The 20,454-nt window shown below is 44.3% G+C and overlaps 1 protein-coding gene across 1 annotated transcript; it reads right to left on the bottom strand.

The window, feature by feature from the left end:
* Window positions 1–1,672: 1,672 nt before the first annotated feature.
* On the bottom strand, window positions 1,673–20,044 carry LOC121270581 (zinc finger protein 850-like). Its single transcript, XM_041175956.1, has 3 exons — window positions 19,448–20,044; window positions 17,126–18,266; window positions 1,673–2,805 (listed from the first exon to the last, which is right to left on the bottom strand). The coding sequence occupies exons 2-3, from the start codon at window positions 18,157–18,159 to the stop codon at window positions 1,788–1,790; spliced, it is 2,052 nt and encodes a 683-aa protein (XP_041031890.1). The 5' UTR covers window positions 18,160–18,266; window positions 19,448–20,044; the 3' UTR covers window positions 1,673–1,787.
* Window positions 20,045–20,454: the final 410 nt, after the last annotated feature.

Here is a 20,454-nt window from a genome sequence, read left to right as displayed (position 1 = left end):
TGCCTAGGCCCTGCCACCAATTGTGGAACCATTAAAATCAGGGATGATAAGGAGACCAGAATGAGAAGAGAGCAGATACATCAGAGGGCGTGTGACTGGAGGTTACAGAGATAGGGAGGGAAATGGCCATGGAGGGATTTGAAAACAAGGAAGCGAATTTTAAAATCGAGGCATTGCTTGACCAGGAGCCGATGTAGGTCAGTGAGCATAGAGGGTGATGGGTGAACAGGACTTGGTGTGAGAAAGCACATAGGCAGCAGAGTTTTGGATGATCTCATGTTTCCGTGTAGGGATGGGGTGAGTGTGAGAGGCTGGTCAGGAATGCATTAGATTTGTCAAGTCCAAAAGTAACATGAACATGGGTTTCAGCAGCAGATGAGCTGGGGTGGGGTGGAGACAGGCGATGTTATGGAGATTGAAATAAGGGTATTAGTGATGGTGTAGATATGTGGTCAGAATCTCATCTTGGGATCAAATCTGACACGAAGATTTTGGACAGTGTGGTCCAACCTCAGACAGTTCCCAGGAAGAGGGATGGACTCGGTAGTTAGGGAACGGAATTTGTATTGGTGACTGAAGACAATGGCTCTGTCTTCCTAATTTTTAACTGGAGGAAATTTCTGCTCATCCAGTGCTGGGTGTCGGATAAGTAGTTTGATAATTTAGTAACAGTGGAGGAATAGAGAGGGACGGTGGTGAGGTAGAGCTGGGCATTGTCAGTGTACACGTGGAAACTAACATGGTGCTTTTGGATGATGTCACCTAGTGACAGCTTGTAGATGAGAAATAGGAGGGGCCAAGGATAGATCCTTGGGGGACATCAAGTTCAAGAACTTAGGAGAGGAAAGGGAGGTTGGAGATGAGCTGGTAGTTTGCAAGGACAGTGGGTCAAGGGTTTTCTTTTAGGATGATCAATATGAATTAGGAGAAGGAGGAGGCCACTTGGCCCCTCGAGCCTGCTCCGCCATTCAATAAGATCATGGCTGATCCGAATGTAACCTCAACCCCACATTCCTGCCTACCCCTGGTAACCTTTCACCCCTTTGTTAATCAAGAATCGATCTAGCTCTGCATTAAAAATAGTCAAAGACTCAGCTTCCACCACCTTTTGAGGAAGAGAGTTCCAAAGACTCGCAACCATCTGAGAGAAAAAAATTCTCCTCATTTCTGTCTTAAATGAGCGACACCTTATTTTTAAACAGTGACCCCCCCACCCCCCCCCCCGCAGTTCTAGATTCTCCCACAACAGGAAACCTGACGGTGAATTTCAGAGACAGAGATATCAGCTAACATGCAGAAGTTGGACGGTCAACAGTTTAGTGTGAATAGGGTCAAGGAAGCAAAAGGCAGATCTCATGGACCTGATGAGCTCCGACAGGGATTGACAGGAGATAGGAGAGAAACTGGAGAAAGATTCAAGTTCAGTGCTCATGCAAAGAGGAACTTTAGAGACAGTTTGGCCCAGTGGGCTAGTGGGAGTGAGGGAAGCAGCAGAGGCAGACGATCAGATTGTTTCAATCTTAGTGACAAAGAAGTTCCAGCTTCACTTCTTGTTGGAGGTGAGGATGAAGGAGATTGGGGAGAAGGAGAGCCCTTCAAAAGTAACTAACTTCTGTTAGAGATATTAAAAAGATTCAACACACTGTGTTTTACACAAATCTGATTTATTTGATTTCCTTCCAGAATATTATCCCCTATAACTGGGTTGTTGTTTATGAACATCAGCAGAAACAGACCCAACTGAATATGACTCAGTCCTCAATGTGATTACCAGCAAAATCCAATCACTATAATTTCTTGTGAACTTGCTGGTGCCTCAGCAGGTGGGATGACTGAGTGAATCCCTTCCCACACTCAGAGCAGGTGAAAGGTTTGTCCCCAGTGTGAATGCGCTGGTGTTTCAGGAGATTGGATGAATTATTGAATCCCTTCCCACACTTGGAGCAGGTGAGTGGTCTCTCCCCAGTGTGAATTCGCTGGTGTACAGTGAGTTGAGATGATTTCCTGAACCCATTCCCACAGTGAGAGCACCTGAATGGTCTCTCATCAGTGTGAACACGTTGATGGGTCACCAGTTCCCCGGAACTTTTAAAGCACTTCCCGCAATCCAGGCATTTGAATGGTCTCTCGTCAGTGTGAACTCGTTGGTGGGACATCAGCTCGGCAGAACTTTTAAAGCACTTCTCACAGCGAAGACATTGAAAAGGCCTCTGATCAGTGTGAACTCGCTGATGTTTCAGCAGGTGGGATGACTGAGTGAATCCCTTCCCACACACTGAGCAGGTGAATGGTCTCTCCCCAGTGTGAATTCGCTGGTGTTTCAGCAGGTCAGATAACTGAGTGAATCCATTCCCACACTCAGAGCATGTGAACGGTCTCTCTCCATTGTGAACTCGCTGGTGAGCCATCAGGTGGGATGACTGAGTGAATCCCTTCCCACACTTTGAGCAAGTGAATGGCCTCTCCCCAGTGTGAGCACGTTTGTGTCCTAACAGATTGGACAACTGAGTGAATCCTTTCCCACACTCAGAACATGTAAATGGCCTCTCCCCATTGTGATCTCGCTGGTGTTTCAGCAGGCTGGATGACTGAGTGAATCCCTTCCCACACTCAGGGCAGGTGAAGGGCCTCTCTCCAGTGTGGCTGCGCCGATGCGTTTCCAGGTCAGAAGGGTAACTAAACGCCTTCCCACAGTCCCCACATTTCCACGGATTCTTGCCAGTGTGACTGCGCTTGTGTCTTGACAGGCCAGATGATCGGTTGAAGCCTCGTCCACACACAGAACATGTGTACGGTTTCTCCCCACTGTGAACGGTGCATTTTCCTTCCATGTTCAAAATCTGATGATATTCAGGTTACGAAAAATTCGACGACACTATCAGATCCTGATGTGGTGTTTGGCTTGAATTTTCTGACTGCAAATCCCCCCCTTCTAATACCCTGTGAAACTGATTTAAAATAGAAAAAAAGTGAGTGAGAGAGAACCCAGAAAAACACAAAGGGAGTTTGTGAAATTGAGCTGAATGAATCTGGTAATTTGTGGGGCTGGCACCAGGAAAAAGTGATCATGAAAACTACTGGATTATCAAAAAATCCAACTGGTTCACAAATGTCCTTCAGGGAAGGGAACCTGTCATCCAGCCTGGACCTACATAAGACACTGCCCTCAATGGCAAAGGAGAGATGGGAGAGAGAGAGAAAGAGAGAGATGTGCTGAGGCTGCGGCAAAGGCGAGGGATTTTGCATATCTACAATTTGACCAGGACTTTGACAGAAACATTAAACCCTCAACCTCCTTACCTAGAAGGACCAGGGAAGCAGGTGTATGTGAACACCACCACCTCCAGGTTCTCCGCCAAGTCACACACCATATTTACTTGTTCTAACATCCAGTACTGGATGAGCAAATATTTACTCCATTTAAATATTGGAAAAACCAAAGTCGTTGTCTTCAGTCCCCACTACAAACTCCACTCCCCAGCCACCAACTTCAAACCTCACCCTGGTGTCATGAAACTAACATCTAATTTTCATAATATTTTTCTGGGTTATTGTGAAGTAGGTTTATGGGGGTAAGTATAGTTAGGTCTGTGTGTGATTTAATTACATTTTGTAGTCAAGCAGACTTTAAATCATCAAAAGAAGCTAGGAGCTTGACATGTTAATGAGTAAACATGGACGCTGGCTTCGCATGTAAGGAATGAAGGGCACTTGCATTTTTAGATAAGTGAAGGGATATTTGGATTTCAAAGGGATTATCGTCTGTTTGCAAGTAGCCAGATAAGCAAGGCTAAGGAATGTGTTTATTTTTCCCAAAGGTTACTGATAATATATTGTCAACATTAAAGTTTTATGTTATGAGGAAGATACAGTTTCAAAGACATATGGAACAACAGAATTTACATATTAAAAAGATAGAAACATTTGTAAAGGAGAATGAAAGTTTATGTGTGAGAAGGCCATGTAACATCTAACCAGAGTGTGTGAAATAGCCTTTACGAAACCTCCAGCATGTGTGCATAAGTCTGCTATGCAACAAAACTTTGTGTTTATTTTATTCATTCACAGGATATGGGCTTTTTTGGCTTGGGCCAGCATTTATTGTCCATCCCTAGTTGCCCTTGAGAAGGTGGTGGTGACCTGCCTTCTTGAATCACTGCAATAAAAGCCGGAGAAAAGCCATTTGGAACTCCACTGTCCAGGGTATTGCGTTAACTTGCTGAGTATGCTTTAAATCTGAAATTTATTGTGAATGGTTGCTTTAAAGGGAGTGCACCTGGGGTTCAGGTTAATTAGGAATTTTAGGAGTTATTATAGTAGTAATTGAAATAAATGTTTGTTCTTGGCATCTTTTATTTTGTTAATAAATATTTTAATGCATTTTTTAAAAATCGCTGAGGGTCTTGTTGGACCTATTACTTCTGAATTCAGTGCACACATCTCGTAATAAATACAAATTGTAAAACCGTTGTGATAGTGCGACCAAGTTTCCCTCTTGGATTTGGTCTGCCTGGCACACATCATCTGCCATGTCATAACACTGGCAACAGTCTGAGGCTGAACCAGACTGTTCACACCCCTGGTGTCATATTTCACCCCAAGATGAGTTTTCAACCGCATGTCTGGATCATCACCAGCAACATCTATTTCGATGTAAGTCTCAGTTCATCTGCTGCTGAAACTGTCATTCATTCCTTTGTTACCTCTAGCCTTAACTATCCTAACACAGTCCTGGCCAGACTCCCACATTCAACCTCCCTGTAATCTTGCCCGTGTGCTTACTCGCAAAAAGTCTTACTCACACATCACTCCTGTGCTCGTTAAGGTACAAAGGTTCTGGGTTAAGAAGCACCTAAATTTGAAAATTCTCATCCTTGTTTACCTGCATGGCTGTGATTATCCCTATCTCTGTAATCTCCTCCAGTCACACAACCTTTAAGATCCCTGTAACTCATCTAACTTGAACATTCCTGATCTGAATCACTCCATCAGTGTTGGCCATTCTTTCAGTTATTAGGCCCCAAGCTCTGGAATTTCCTCCTTAAATCTCTGCTGCTGTCTACCTCACTTTCCTCCTTTCAGACACTCTTTAGAGGCACAGTATAAATACAAATATGTATATTGGACATATTTCACTGTTCATCATCACTGGGTGAATAACCTGTAACTCCTGACCTAACAGCATTGTGGGAGCACCTTCACTGCAGCTGTTCAAGAAGGTCAAATATCATCTTCTCCACAGTAACTGGGAATGGGTAATATATGCTGCTGGTCTTGTTAGTGACAACAAATCCCCCCCCAAAAAATTTTAAAATATGTATATGTAAAATAGATTAAAAACATTAGAGAAATACTTGTTCCTAAAACAACACTATTTTACATGGTACAGACAGACAGGGTCCGCTCAACAACCTGAATTCCCCAGAATCTATTTCTTGACAATTTTACATTGGAAATTTCTGGGCCTGACTGGGTTCCATCGTACTCAGGGTTAAACCCAGCAGCTTCTCCTCCATTTCCACTCCAGCTCAAGCTGATGCAGCAGAGGCTTTGATAAGAAAATTGAATAAGCACCTGAGAAAAAAGTAAGGCTGAAACGAAAGGGCAGGAGAGTGGGACGAGCTGATTTGCTCTTGTAGAGAGCCAGCAAAGGAACAATGGGCTAAGTAGCCTCCAACCGTTTTGTAATCATTCCAGGATTGCATGAGAAAGGACCTACACTCGAGGCCAGGGACCAACCTCTGGAAGGAACACCCACCCCGATATAAATCAGTTCTTAATTGATCCATCTCTGATTCTAGGCTCAATTCTGTGACCAACACCGGCAATAAAACAAAAAATTGCGGCTGCTGGGAATCTGAAATAAACAGAGAAAATGCTGAAAATACACAGCAGTTCAGGCAGTAATTGTAGAAAGAGAAAGAGAGTTAACATTTCAGGATGTGCAGAATGAATTACAAGGAATAAAAATGGAGCAGAATTTGATGGTCAATATAAGCTCAGAAGCAGAAGAGAAATGATCTCTAATGCAGGGAAACAATTCCAGACCATGGGAAGATAAAGCTGGTAAATCAGCAGTGAATGGCAGGGGGATGACCAGCACGAGAAACCTCATTTAGACACATCTGACAGAAATAACAGGAAAATTCCAAACATGGTTAAAAGAAATGCATTATTAGAGGCAGACAAAGTGAGACAATGGCAGAGAGGTGATTAGGGAGGGCAGAGGTGAAAGAGCAATGGATGGACATGGGTTCAGATCCACATCAAAGGAGCAACCCCAGCCCCAGAGCCATGGAGCCAGAACACACCACAAGAAACTCTAAGCTGTAGGTGAATGTCCAATAATACTCACCTCTGAAACAATGTCACTGTTTTCAAATTTAAAATCTCCTGCTGGAGCCTGCGGCTGTAAAGCTATCAGAAGCACCGGAGTCAGAGCAAAATATGGCAGTTTTCAAATCTTCTACTCCCTGTAAAAGGAGATTACAAAAGTTATGTGTCAGTTGAGGATAGACATTAAGAAGAGACAAATATTTCTCTTGATTTCCACTTGCTGTGTGTAAATCCTCTCCTTCTCACCCCCTGTAAAAGGAGTTTCCAAAATCCACACTGTCAGTCCAGGATAGAAACTCACACCATTCTCTCCCCCTCTCTTGCCCAGGATTACTTAAGCAAGGACAAATGTGCATTGGAAGCAGCTCAGAGAAGCTTTGCTAGGCTGATTCCTGGAATGAGAGTGTTTGTCTTATGAGGAAAGGTTGAGCTATATTCATTGGAGTTTAAAAAAATGAGAGGTGATTTTATTGAAACAAGCAAGATTCCAAGGTAGCTTGACAGGGTGGATGCTGAAAGGATGTTTTCCCTCATAAAGGAATTTAGAACCAGGGGGCACAGTGCAAAAATAAAGGATCTCCCATTTAACACTGAGGGGGAGAAATTTCTTTCCCTCTGAGGATTGTCAGTCTTTGGAATTCTCTTCCCCAATGAGCAGTGGAGGCTGGTCATTGAATATATTCAAGGCTGATCAGCCATGATCTTATTAAGTGGGGTTGCAGACTTAATGGGCTGAATGGCCTGATCCTAATTCTGATGTTCCCATTTTTATGTTCTTCAGATGGCCACTCATGCACCCTGCAGCATATTGCCCATCCCGCTAATCTCGGCCTGTCATTAGCTCCTGTGCGCAGAGTGGGTGCAAAATCGGTGATTTTTCTCTCCTGGGCACCAGCAACCTGGCGCTCCGCCCACACTGTGTTACGTCACCAAAATGGACCCGCATGCGCACTGTTATCGTGAAACGAGATGGCGGACGTTAACCTGGGCCTAGACCTGGGAAAAAGCCCCGGAGCTGCATATACGGGACCTGCACGATCTTATTCGGGGCTTGAGGCCTACACTGGACGTTTATGAAACCTCTCCCTCCCACCTCCCGGCTCCATTTCTCCCTCCGCCCTGCCCGCTCTCACCCATCACCAAAAGCCTCTCCCTCACTCGTACATCTCCGAGCAAAGTAAGACTGCGCATGTTCCAAATAGTTAAGTACTGCGCCTGCGCACTAGTCTCCTGCAGTGTGTATATAGCATAGGCACACCCGCAGGGGATGTTGGGTTACAGCAGAGCCATTGAAATATCCGAACACAAAGTAGCAAATAACCTTGTTTCGCAATTAAGATATACTAATTTTTTAAAAATATGTAAATGTTTGCAAACCTGTGCGCTGCTATGTTCCATTCCTTAAAGTGATGTAAACAACTGCTCTCCTGTAGAAATACACTGAGATTTAAAAACTTTTTCCACTTCCTTCCTGAAGGTATTGACTCTGCCTGGTTTCAATCCTACAGTCTCTGGTTTCTCTATCTTTCTCTCTATATCTCCTGATACTGAATACACCGTCTGGTTTCAATCCCACAGTCTCTGGTTGCTCTATCTTTCTCTCTGCATCTCCTGATACCGAATATTCGCTGTTTTATTGAATAATCCAGCACAGATGGAAACCACCTGGCCCACCATGCCTGTGCAGGCTCTTTGGAAGATCTATACACTTAATTCCACAGCCCTATTGCCACTGTCAAAACGATATCTATCTGCTGCAGTAATGCAAGAGGTGAATGGAAAGGGTTTTCCAATTGGACACTTCTCAGGCACACGCACCCCTGTGCACAGAGCAAATATTAATGGTTCACTGAATTAAGAACAGAAAGTATGGAAAAACTCAGCAGGTCCGGCAGTATCTGTGGAGAGAGAAACAGAGTTAATGTTTCCAGTCCAATATGACTCTTCTTCAAAACAGAACTGGACAGTCTTTTGTCCTGTGTTCTGACATTAAAACTTACTGTGCTTTGTTTCTTTATTAGAAACAATAACACTCTCATTGCCTTTTGTTCCATGACATATTTGTCATTTAATCTCTCCCACCCTCTAGCCTATCCTTGACCTTCTCTTTTGTTCACCCCATTTTTTTCAACAGCATAAAACCTGCTCTATGTCTGCCCCTCTTCAGTTCCGAAGAAGTCAGATTAACTCTGTTTCTCGCTCCACAGATGCTGTCAGACCTGCTGCATTTTCCCAGCACCTTCCATTTTCATTGCAGATTTTCAGTATATTGCTTCCATTTGGGATTCACTGGTTAGTTAAGCACACAAGAGGACCCAATACAGTTTATTTCAACAATTCCACATACCCAATAGACTTCATTGACATTATTAATTAAGCACCAAGTTAAGGCACTATCTCTGATGTGATAGACTAATGAATAATGGAGTTACAAATCAAAGATATTAATACTCTGCAACCTCACAAATACCAATTGGTTGGGATGTTCCAGTATGAAAGACCCCAGATACTTGTCAGGTGAAAGAGGCCATGTCCAACTGACCTTTTAAAGCCAATACACTGTTGAACTCATCTGGGATTTATGTGGATTTTATGAAAGTATTAGGCTTGAGCTGCATCTTTGATTCCCTATGACAGCTGTACTATCCTTATTAAATACCCAGCATAATGTTTAGCCCAGAAAGCTGAGGTTATTGTGATCACAGCTCTTCAAACCGCTACTGACAGAATCACCATCTTTTCTGAAAGCTCCTTTGGTTGTAACTCCCTCAAGGAAAACTTAATTCTCGAGCAAAAAAAAAAATGCAGCTACTTCACAGCAGAAAGGAAACCACTCACCCACCAATCTGATCTCCAAATGATTTGGGATACTGCTGGTAAGTATCCAAGACAAGTTGCTATTTGTAAGGTGAAGGTACATCAGCAGCAGCAGTTAGTGAAGAGGGTGATGGCAATAGCCAAGCAGACTGACTCACGGGGAGAGCATCTCCAGAGAGGATTCCATGGGATCCACCCAAAATTCCATCACTGGCACCAGTATGACAGACTCCAGTTAAACCTGATTTAAAAACTTGTCAGGACCCTGACCCTGATGCGACTGTGGTCAAAGAGGCTGTGCACCATAGGAAAAAGGTTCCTTCTAACCTCGCAGCAAGTTAGGAATCAGTCGTCCTACATGATGAATTTTCTATCACTCGGATGGCTCTAATTTGATTTGGGTCACACCTCAATGCCTTAGAAAGTAATGAATTTTGTTTGGTGATCAAACTGGGGACATGTTTCCCTTCAGGGCTCTTGATATGTTCATAATTACTATTGGTAGCTGAAGATGCAATTGATCCTGTGTATCATCTATGCCCAGATTAATCCGGCCCTGTGAAATGAAAGGTCCCAATGGACATGTCCCATATGAATGATGTTCCCTGGGAAACATTGCAGATTGATGATACAGGCCCACTACTCACAGTAAAAGGAGGGGACTGGTATAGTTATAGATATGTTTACCTGGTGGATTGAAGGATTCCCTGTCTGTAAAAATGATGCTGTCACGACAGCTAAAATTTTGTGGGAACAGATATTTACCAGATAGGACTTTCTGAAAAGGATAGAGAATGATAATGGTTCTCATTTCACAGCAGAAGTAATGCAGCAGCTGTGTCATCTTGTGGGTGTGATGGTCGAGAGCTTTAATCACTCTATAGAAATTACACTGAAAAAAGCTGTCATGGAGAGAGATGATGATCTGGTCAAGGCCAAAGACTGGGTTACCGTCTTTCCTGGTGTCTAAATGACCATTCACTCTCCTCCTGTTCACCTCCCTGGTCACAGCCCATTTCAGCTCATGACAGGTCGGTCAATCCAGATTGTGAATCCCCCATGGGGTCCCACTCCCTATTGCTACTCGACAGAATCAGGACCAGTTTCTCCAGGACCTCCAACAAACCTCAGCATCCTCCCTGCTACAGGCAGTGGAGACAATGGTGCTGCCCATCTCAACACCTCCAGGTAGAACCACTCCACCCATAACATTAACTGTTCAATGGGAGATGAAGTCATGTTAAAAACCTTGTGGAGAGGGGTGGGGTCGGGAAGCTAATTGGGAAGGTCCATATGATGTTCTAGATAGATTGGGAAAAACAAATGTTATATTAGTGAATTGGAAACGAGAGAAAGGAACACAATATCTGAGTTACCATGGAGGTCAGCCTAAACTGTACAAAATGGAAAAGTCAGATAACCAGATGGAGAATAAATACTGTGTTTGATTTTATCCAACAGGGACAATATATGGATGGTTATTGTGCTCCTGGACTGTGTCCAGGCTGAAGATCTGTTCCTGCTGTATGATCCTCCCCCAGATTGTCCTTTCTGAGCTCCAGCCAGGTGATGCTAAACATTCAGGTGGGAACAAAAATCCAGAACAATAGTTTCCAAACAAATCTGATTGATTTCATATTTATCCAGAATATTAAACTCCAGGCAAGTTAGAGAGGCTATTACTATCAGAAACAAACACTGACTCTCAGAATGAACATGGTTCTGTCCTGGATGTGATGAACAGCAGCAATGATAGCAGAAGCCAATCCCTGCAGTCACTTGTGAACACGCTGGTGTCTCACCCGGTTGGATGTCTGAGTGAATCCCTTCCCAAACCCACAGCAGGTGAATTCTATCTTGCATTGATCATGACACTGACACTGTTAACTCCTTTTACAGGGTAGCAGTGAGGGAGGATTTACAGGCAGAAACCTCAAACCAAACATCACATCAAAATCTGGCAGTCACTCAATTCATCAGGACCTGACTATCATCAGCCTTTAAATTTGGAAGGAGCAACATTCTGTCTATGGAAAAAAGATCTTAAAAATAAGTGTGATTGATAAACACTGAGACACACACACACCAGAGTGAGAGTGTTCCAGTGAACTGACCATGGAAAGAGCTGTAACCAGTTACACAGTCTGAGAAAACATCACATCATTCACAGTGGGGAGAAACTGTACACAAGTTCTGTGTGTGGACAAGGCTTCAACTGACCATCCAACCTGGAGAAATCGTGGAAATGTGGGGACTATGGGAAGGGATTCAGAACTCAGTCTGTGCTGGAAATTCATCAACACAGTCACACTGGGGAGAGGCCGGTTACCTGCTCTGAATGTGGGAATGCATTCACTCAGTTATCAAGTTTATATAAAGACCAGAGAACTCATATCAGATAGAGACCACTCACCTGCTCCAAGAGCGGGAATAGGTTCATTCATTCATCCATCCTGCTGACACACCAGTGAGAAACCATCCACCTCCTCCTAGTGTGGGAAGGGATTCACTCAGCTCACTCACTCGCCTCACACCAACTCACCACTCTGACACAAGACCTTTTAAATGTTCTAACCGTGAGAAGAGCTTTAAAAGCTAAATGGATCTGACGATTCACCAGCGCATTCATGCTGGAGAGTTCATCTGTTCCGTGTGTGGGAAGGGATTCACTAAGTCAGCCTGCTGACATGCCAGCGAGTTCACAAGAGTCTCCAGGGGATGGATTCTGCTGTAATTGATACTGCAAATTACATCCAGGATAGAATCATGTTCATTCTAACAGTTGGAGTTTGTTTCAGTTGATGTTAATAATCTCTGCAACTGGGCTGGAGTTTAATATTTGGGATATAGGTTAACTAAATCAGCTTTGTGACAAACACACAGTGTTCGAGCCCTTGATTTCTCGAAAGTAGGAGGAGACTGATTGATGTCCTGTTACCGACCGTTCCATTTTTGGGCCTTTTCTCCTTTGTTAATGGAGACTTGTATTTATATAGTGCCTTTCACAACTTCAGAATGACTCAAAGTGCTTTACAGCCAATGAAGTTCTTTTGAAGTGTAGTCCCTGTTGTAATGTAGGAAATGCAGTCACCAAAATGTGCACAGCAAGATCCCACAAATAGAAATGTGACTGTGACCAGATAATCTGTTCAGTAATGTATGTTGAGGAAAAATATGAAGCAGTAGATCAGGGAGAACTCCCCTGTTCTTTGGAATAACATCATGGGAACTTCTACACCAACTGAGAGGGCAGATGGGACCATAATTGTTATATAACTTATTTTTCAAATCAAAGGTGAATCAAGCTACAATTTTTAATTTTGTTTTTCCAAATCTTTTGTTCTTTTTCAATCTTTTTCCCAAATTTTGTTTTGTTTGATTTGCTCTTCAAGTAACTTTCCAAATGACTGTATTAAAACTGACAAAAAATTAAAATTTAAAAAGTTACCTTTTACTGTTAAACAAAAGTTTCAACCTTGCTAGACCAACAAGAGTTAAAGAGGGTGGAGCTTCCCACTGGTTATGTTTCAACTTGTTTGCAAAGCTCATCATTGTCATTCAAAGATAGAAATTCAGAACAATCAATTCTAGTTTTGATGGAACATTTTTTCTTCTCTTGTTCCCCCAAAGCTGTAAATCCCCGTCCCACACACTCTCTCTCCTCCCTCAGCTGAAATCCAAACCATCTCACCATTTCGTTCCTCCATTCCAGTTTTCTCCCTCCCTCTCCTCTGCCTGGGTTCATTTCTCCAGCTCCTGTCTGCAGACTGACAATAAAATTACTGAGTCTTATTGGGGGGTTTGGGGCTTCTAGTGGTGTTTCTGAATCCTCCCTGCTCACCTCCCAGGGTTTCCTTCCTTCCCACAGGTCAGAGTCCTTATTAATTTGAGCCCAAAGTGTAACCTCTTAATTATTGACCCCACCTCCTCCATCACACTCAAAGCTTAATTGGTAAACAAAAATTTTCATCACTACATCAAGATTGGGCCTGTTTCTTTATCAAGTAGCACTTGCTAAGAAATAACCTCCTCACTAATGCTAAGCTTGGGTTCCGCCAGGGTCACTCAGCTCCTGACCTCATTACAGCCGTGGTACAAACATGGACAAAAGAGCTGCACTCCCGAGGTGAGGTGAGAGTGACCGCCCTTGACATCCAGGCAGCATTTGACCAAGTGTGGCATCAGGATCTCTGGCAACACTGGAGTCAATGGGAATCAGGGGGGTAACTCGAAACTGGTTGGATTCATACCCTAGCACAAAGGAAGATGGTTGTGGTTGTTGGAGGTCAATCATCTCATTTCCACAACATCAGTGCAGGAGTTTCTCAGGGTATTGTCCTAGGCCCAACCATCATCAGCTGTTTCATCAATGAACTTCCTCCCATCATAAGGTCAGAAGTAGGGAATGTTCACTGGTGATTGCACAATGTTCAGCACCATTCGTGACTCCGCAGCTATTGAAGCAGTGCATTTCTAAATGCAGCAAGACCTGGACACTATCCAGGCTTGCACTGACAGGTGGCAAGTAACATTCGCAACACACAAGTGCCAGTCAATTACCATCTCCGACAAGTGAGAATCTACCCATCACCCCTTGACATTCAGTGGCATTACCTTCACTGAATCCCCCATGATCAACATCTTGGGGGTTACCATTGAGCATAAACAGAACTAGACCAGCCATATAAATACTGTGGCTCCAAGAGCAGGTCAGAGGCTGGGAATCCTGCCGCAAGTAACTCACCTCCTGACTCTCCAAAGCCTGTCCACCAACAGCACCTTCCGAACCCACAACCTCAGTCATCTCAGAGGAAAAGGGCAGCAGATGTATGGGAACACCACCCCCTGGAAGTTCCCCTCCAAACCACTCAACACCCTGACTTGGAAATATATCGCCATTCCTTCAGTCGCTGGATAAAAATCCAGGAGCTCCCTTCCTAATAGCACTTTGGGTGTACCTACACTGCATGGAATGCAGCAGTTCAAGAAGGCAGCTCACCACCACCTTCTCAAGGGCAACTAGGTATTGGGAATAAATGCTGGCAGAGCCAGTGAAGCCACATCCCTTGACTGAACTTTAAAAAATTATTATATTAATATATGATATATTACTATATCATATATTAGGCAGAGGTCATGGTCCATATCAGTACCAACAACATAGGTAACAAGAGGGATGAGGGCCTGAAAGCAGAATATAGGGAGCTAGGAAATAAATTAAAAAACATGACCTCAAAGGTAGTAATCTCAGGTTACTCCCAGTACCATGTGCTAGTGAGATGAGAAATAGGAGAATAGACTGGATGAATGCAAAACTGGAGAGATGGTGTAGGAGGGAGGGATTTAGATTCCTGAGGCATAGGGACTGATTCTGGGGATGATGGGATCTGTACGAGCTGAATGGGTTGCACCCCAGCAGGACCAGGACCAGTATCCTCGCAGTGGTATTTGCTAGTAATGTGGGGGAGGGTTTAAACTAGACTGGCAGGGGAATGGGAAACTGAGCGAGGAGACACAAGAGAGGGAAACAAAGCTAGGAGTGAAGGATAGAAAAGTAGAAAGCAAAAATGGAAGGCAGAGGAAACAAGATCTAGCAGCAAATAGGACCATAATACAAAAAGAGATGTATAAAAAATGTTAAAAAGACAAGTCTAAAGGCACTGTATATGAATGCATGGAGCATTTGCAATAAGGTAGATGGATTAACAGTGCAAATAGATGTAAACAGGTACGATATGACTGTGATTAGAGACATGGCTGCAGGGTGACCAAGGCTGGGAACTGAATATCCAAGGGTACTTGATATTTAGGACAGACAAGCAAAAAGGAAAAGGAAGTGGTGTCACATTGTTAGTTAAGGATGAAATCGGTGCGGTAGTGAGAGAGGATATTGGCTCAGAAAATCTAGATCTAGAATCAGTCTGGGTGGAGCTAAGAAACAACAAAGGGCAGAAAACATTAGTTGGAGTTGTCCACAAGCCTCCAAACAGTAGTGATAAAGTAGGGGACAGTGTTAAACAGGAAATTAGAGATGTATGTAAAAAGGATGCTACGGTAATCATGGGTGACTTTAAGCTGCATATAGACTAGGCAAACTAAATTCGCAATAATACTGTGGTGGATGAATTCCTGGAGTAAACAAGATGGTTTTTAGACCAGAATGTCGAGGAACCGACTAGAGAACAGGCTATCCTATATTTGATATTGTGCAATGAAGGAGAGTCATACGGACTCGAAATGCTAATGTTAACACTGTTTCTCTCTTCACAGGTGGTGTCAGACCTGCTGAGTTTTTCCAGCTTTTTCTGTTTTTATTTCAGATATCAAGCATCCGCAATATTTTGCTTTTACACTAGCATCATGAGGAAATCTTTTCAGTAACAAGTGGTAAGAATTTGGAATTCACCACCTGATGGATACAGGTTCAAGAGTGACCTTCAAAAGGATAAATTCTTGAAGGAGAAATGATGCAAGGATAAATGGGGGAGTGGGACTAACTGGATAGGTCGTTGAATTTGTCAGCACAGACTCAATAGACCAACCGGCCTCCTTCTCTGCTGTACTATTAGGAGATTCTGTCATCTATAATAATATAAAGATTCATAATAAACATATGATAGAATCATAGAGCATGGATGGTGGCCATTCAACCCATTGTGCCTGTACCATCCCTGAAAATGTTACCAATCTGTCGCACTCCCCTGCTCTTTTCCGACTGCCGCCAAATCTTTCCTTATTAAATAAAAGTACAAATCACTTTTGAAAGTTACGACTAAATCTGCTTCTACCAGTCATTCAAAGAATGACTTCAGTCTTCCCAATATTTAATTGGAGGAAATTTTCTGCACATCCACCAAACAGTCTGATAATTTACCAAAAGTGGAGAAGTTGAGAGAGGTGGTGGTGAGGCAGAGCTGGGAGCTGTCAGTGTAAATGTGATAAGTGATGGTGTTTTCAGATGATGTCATTGTTTGGAGCAGGTTAATGAGAAATAAGAGGAGACCAGAGGTGACTGAATGAGTGGGAAGGAAAGACATTGCAAGTGAGTCTCTGGCTATGATATGCTAGAGACAAATGGAACCAGGAAAGAGCAGCCCCACCCACCTGGACGACAGGGGAGAGGTGAATATGCAGAATGATGTGGTCAACATTGTCAAAGGCTGCAGGCAGGTCAAGGACGAGAAGGGAGAGTTTATCTTTGTCACAGTCACATAGGATGTCATTTGTGACTTTGATCAGAGCTGTTTCAGTTCTGTGGCAGGGGCAGAAACCTGATTGGAGGGATTCAACATGGAGTTCTTGGAAAGATAGGCAGGGATTTGGAGAGGAAAGAGAGGCTGGAGATGGGTCAGTAGATTGCAAGGATGGTAGGGTCAAGGATTTGTTTTTTGAGAAGGATATAATGATGGCAGATTTGAAGGAGAGAGGGACAATACCTGAGAGAGAAAACTATTAACATAGTCAGTGAACATGGGGAAGTTGAGTGATCAGTAGTTTAGTGGGTGTAGCGTTCATGGAGCAGGAGGTGAGTGTCATTGACAAGATGAGCTCTGAGAGGGCCTGAGGGGAGACGGGAGGAAAACGACAGAAAGATGTGAGTTCAGGGCTCGGGTAATGGGGAACTTTAGGGAGGGCGAGTGGAAGGGAGGGAAGCAGCAGAGGCAGCTAATCGGATTGTCTCAATCTTAGTGACAAAGAAGCTCCATGAGATCCTCACACTGGTTGTTGGGGGTGAGGATGGAGGAGGCAGGGAGAGGGAGAGCACTTCAAAAAGAACGAACTTGTGTTAGAGATATTAAAAAGATTCAACACATTGTGTCTTTAACATCTAACTAATTTATTTGACTAATTTATCCATAATATTTGCCCCTCTAAGTGGTCTGTAGTTTATTAACATCAGCAGAAACAGATCCCAATGAACATGGTTCAGTCCTGGATGTGATTAATAGCAAAATCCCACCACTGTCGTTACTTGTGAACTCGCTGGTGTCTCAGCAGGTTGGATGAGGTAGTGAATCCCTTCCCACACTGGGGGCAGGTGAACGGCCTCTCCCCAGTGTGAACTCGCTGGTGTCTCAGCAGTTTGGATGAGGTAGTGAATCCCTTCCCACACTGGGGGCAGATGAATGGCCTCTCCCCAGTGTGAATTCGTTGGTGTGTCAGCAGTTCGGATGAGGTAGTGAATCTCTTCCCGCATTGAGGGCAGATGAATGGCCTCTCCCTAGTGTGAATTTTCTGGTGTTTCAGCAGGCAAGATAACTGAGTGAATCCCTTCCCACACTGTGGGCAGGTGAATGGCTTCTCCCCGGTGTGAACTCGCTGGTGTGTCAGCAGGTGGGATGAGGTAGTGAATCCCTTCCCACACTGAGGACAGATGAATGGCCTCTCTCCAGTGTGAATTTGCTGGTGTCTCAGCAGGCTAGATAACTGAGTGAATCCCTTCCCACACTGGGGGCAGGTGAATGGCCGTTCTCCCATGTGAACTTGCTGGTGTCTCAGCAGGTTGGATGACTGACTGAATCCCTTCCCACAAGTGGAGCAGGTGTAGGGCCTCTCCCCAGTGTGAATTCGCAGGTGTACAGTGAGTTGGGATGATCGCCTGAAGCCAGTCCCGCAGTGAGAGCACCTGAATGGTCTCTCATCAGTGTGAACACGTTGATGGGACATCAGCTCACAGGAACTTTTAAAGCCCTTCCCACAGTCTGGGCATTTAAAAGGTCTCTCTTCACTGTGAACTCGCTGGTGGCTCAGCAGGTTGGATGAAAGAGTAAATCCCTTCCCACAATTTGAGCAGGTAAACGGCCTCTCCCCAGTGTGACTGCGCCGATGCTCTTCCAGTTCTGACGGGAAGCTGAATTCCTTCCCACAGTCCCCACATTTCCACGGCTTCTCCCCAGTGTGGCTGCGCTTGTGTCTTGACAGGCCAGATGACTGGTTGAAGCCTCGTCCACACACAGAACACATGTACGATTTCTCTCCACTGTGAATGGTACTTTTTCCTTCCATGTTCAAAATCAAATGATATTCAGGTTATGATAAATCGGGCGACTGTCAGATTCTGCTGTGATGTTTTGTTTCTGTTTCCCGACTGCAAATCCTCCCCTTCTAATCCCCTGTGAAACGGATTTAAAACAGAAAAAAGGGAGTGAGAGAGAACCCACAAAAACAGGTTGTGAAATTGAGCTGAATGAATCTGGTAATTTGTGGGGCCGGCACTAGGGAAAAGTGACCATGAAAATTGCTGGATTGTCATAAAAACCCAACTGGTTCACTAATGTCCTTCAGGGAATGGAACCTGCCACCTGGTCTGGGCTATACAAGACTCTGGCTCCATGGGAGGAGAGAGAGAGGTGGGAGGTGCAGGGGGTGAAGATGTGTTTAATACATCTTCAGCTCAACCAGAACTTTGGCAGAATCTCCCAAACCTTTAACCTCCACCACCTAGAAGGACCAGGGTAACAGGAGTCAGTGAACACCATCACCTCCAACTCACACACCGTCCTGACTTGTCTGACATCCAGTACTGGATGAGCAGAAACTTCCTCCATTTAAATGTTGGGAAGATGAAAGCCATTGTCTCCACTCCCTCACCACCAACTCCATCCCTCTTGCAGCTCTCTGAGGCTGAACCAGACTGTTCACTATCTTGTTGTCACATTTCAGCCCAAGCTGAGCTTCGGACTACAAATCACTAAAACCACCCATTTCCACCTCAGTAACATCACCTAGCTGTGTCACTGCCTCAGTCCATCTGCTGCTGAAACTCATCCATTCCTTTGTTCCCTCTAAACTGGACTATTCCAATGTGCGTCTTGTCGGCCTCCCAGATTCGGCTCCATAGAAACTGGAGTTCATTCAAAACGGCTGCTCATGTCCTTACTCACACCAAGTCTTGTTCACCACCACCCCTGTGGTCACTGACCGACATTGTGGTTGTTTCCAGCCCTACAGGATTATCTGGGATCATCGACTTCTGGCCCATCCCTGGCCCCAATTCCTCCCGTATGTCCACAATCTCCTCCAGCCTCCTGTTGCACCTCAGTCCATCTCCACCAGCCGCACTGAGCATGTTCCGAGCACAGTCTGGGCCACCCCCACGCTGGCGCTCTGGGCGCCTGTTCTCATTGATAGAGGACTTTCTGACCCACAGGGGATTCTGGATAATCCTGCTGCCATCCAGGCCAATCAGTGAACAGGTATTTTTTTCCCAGTTGGTAAAACGGAAGATCCATATTGGGGGGCATATTGGACAGGAAGCACAATGAGCAGTTCAGACACTTTATTAAATACTCACATCAGAAGTACATTAATCTGATCGGAGATCACTTCCACATGAGCAGTCGGTGGTGTGGAACGTCCTGAGATTCTGGTCCCTTTCCAGTCAGTATTTACAGGAGCTGGGACATGGAAAAGAGTCGCAGTAAAATCCAGGATTTATTTGTTCACTGATTTAAAATGGGTCTGGGGTCACACTTGAAGTTTGTGCAGCCTGTGACTCCCTGAGTTTATTAACACATCCCCCTTCCAGACCCTTTGGGCTCTCTATTGTTGGACTCTATTGTTTTTCAATGTCCTCCTGGCCTTGTACCTGATCCAATAAAAACTCTCCTTACATCACACAGGGAACAGCTTTAGACATGTTCTGACTTCACCTCAATCTTATTCTGCTGAATGATCTCACTGACCGTTTCCTTTCTCTCGATCAGTCCATCCACCATCTCTTTTCTGGATTTCACTCCTTGTTGTTCCAGGATTTCATCTCTCTGCCTTTTATTTCTTTTACTGAAGATTCCTGTCCATTGCTGCCTCACAGCCTCGTCCTGTTCCCACATATTCTCCATGTCTAAGTGCTTCCCAGCGGCCGTGCCAACCATGGCCCCTATTCCAGCCCAGTCACTGATCCCTCTCTTCCCTCCACCCCTTTTACTGGTGTCACTATCACAGGGACAATCACAGTGTTTTCCAAAAACTGCCTTAACACCGGGATCATAGTCCACCTCTCTCTCTCCCTGCGTTCTGACTTATGAAATTCCTGGATAATTCCCTTATCATCTAAAGATCGAGGTTCTTGTAGATGGGATGACATAACCTTGGGGACAGGTGTATGGTAGGGCACATATTACAGGAACTATTTTAAATCTTGTATCACTAAATAGGCGTTGTGAGTACAAGTGATGATTAAAGCATTTGTGGGACTGATTTCTTATGGCAGGGCAGATTGAGGTGTAGTCAGGGAAGCATATGAGGTCTTGGGCTTCATAAATAGAGGTACTGAGTACAGAAACAGGGAAGTGCTTCAAC

This window comes from Carcharodon carcharias, chromosome 27 (genome assembly GCF_017639515.1).
Source record: "Carcharodon carcharias isolate sCarCar2 chromosome 27, sCarCar2.pri, whole genome shotgun sequence".
Lineage (NCBI taxonomy): Eukaryota > Metazoa > Chordata > Chondrichthyes > Lamniformes > Lamnidae > Carcharodon > Carcharodon carcharias.
The sequence above is the reverse complement of the archived record's forward strand: the minus strand, read 5'-3'. Positions and strand labels throughout refer to the sequence as shown.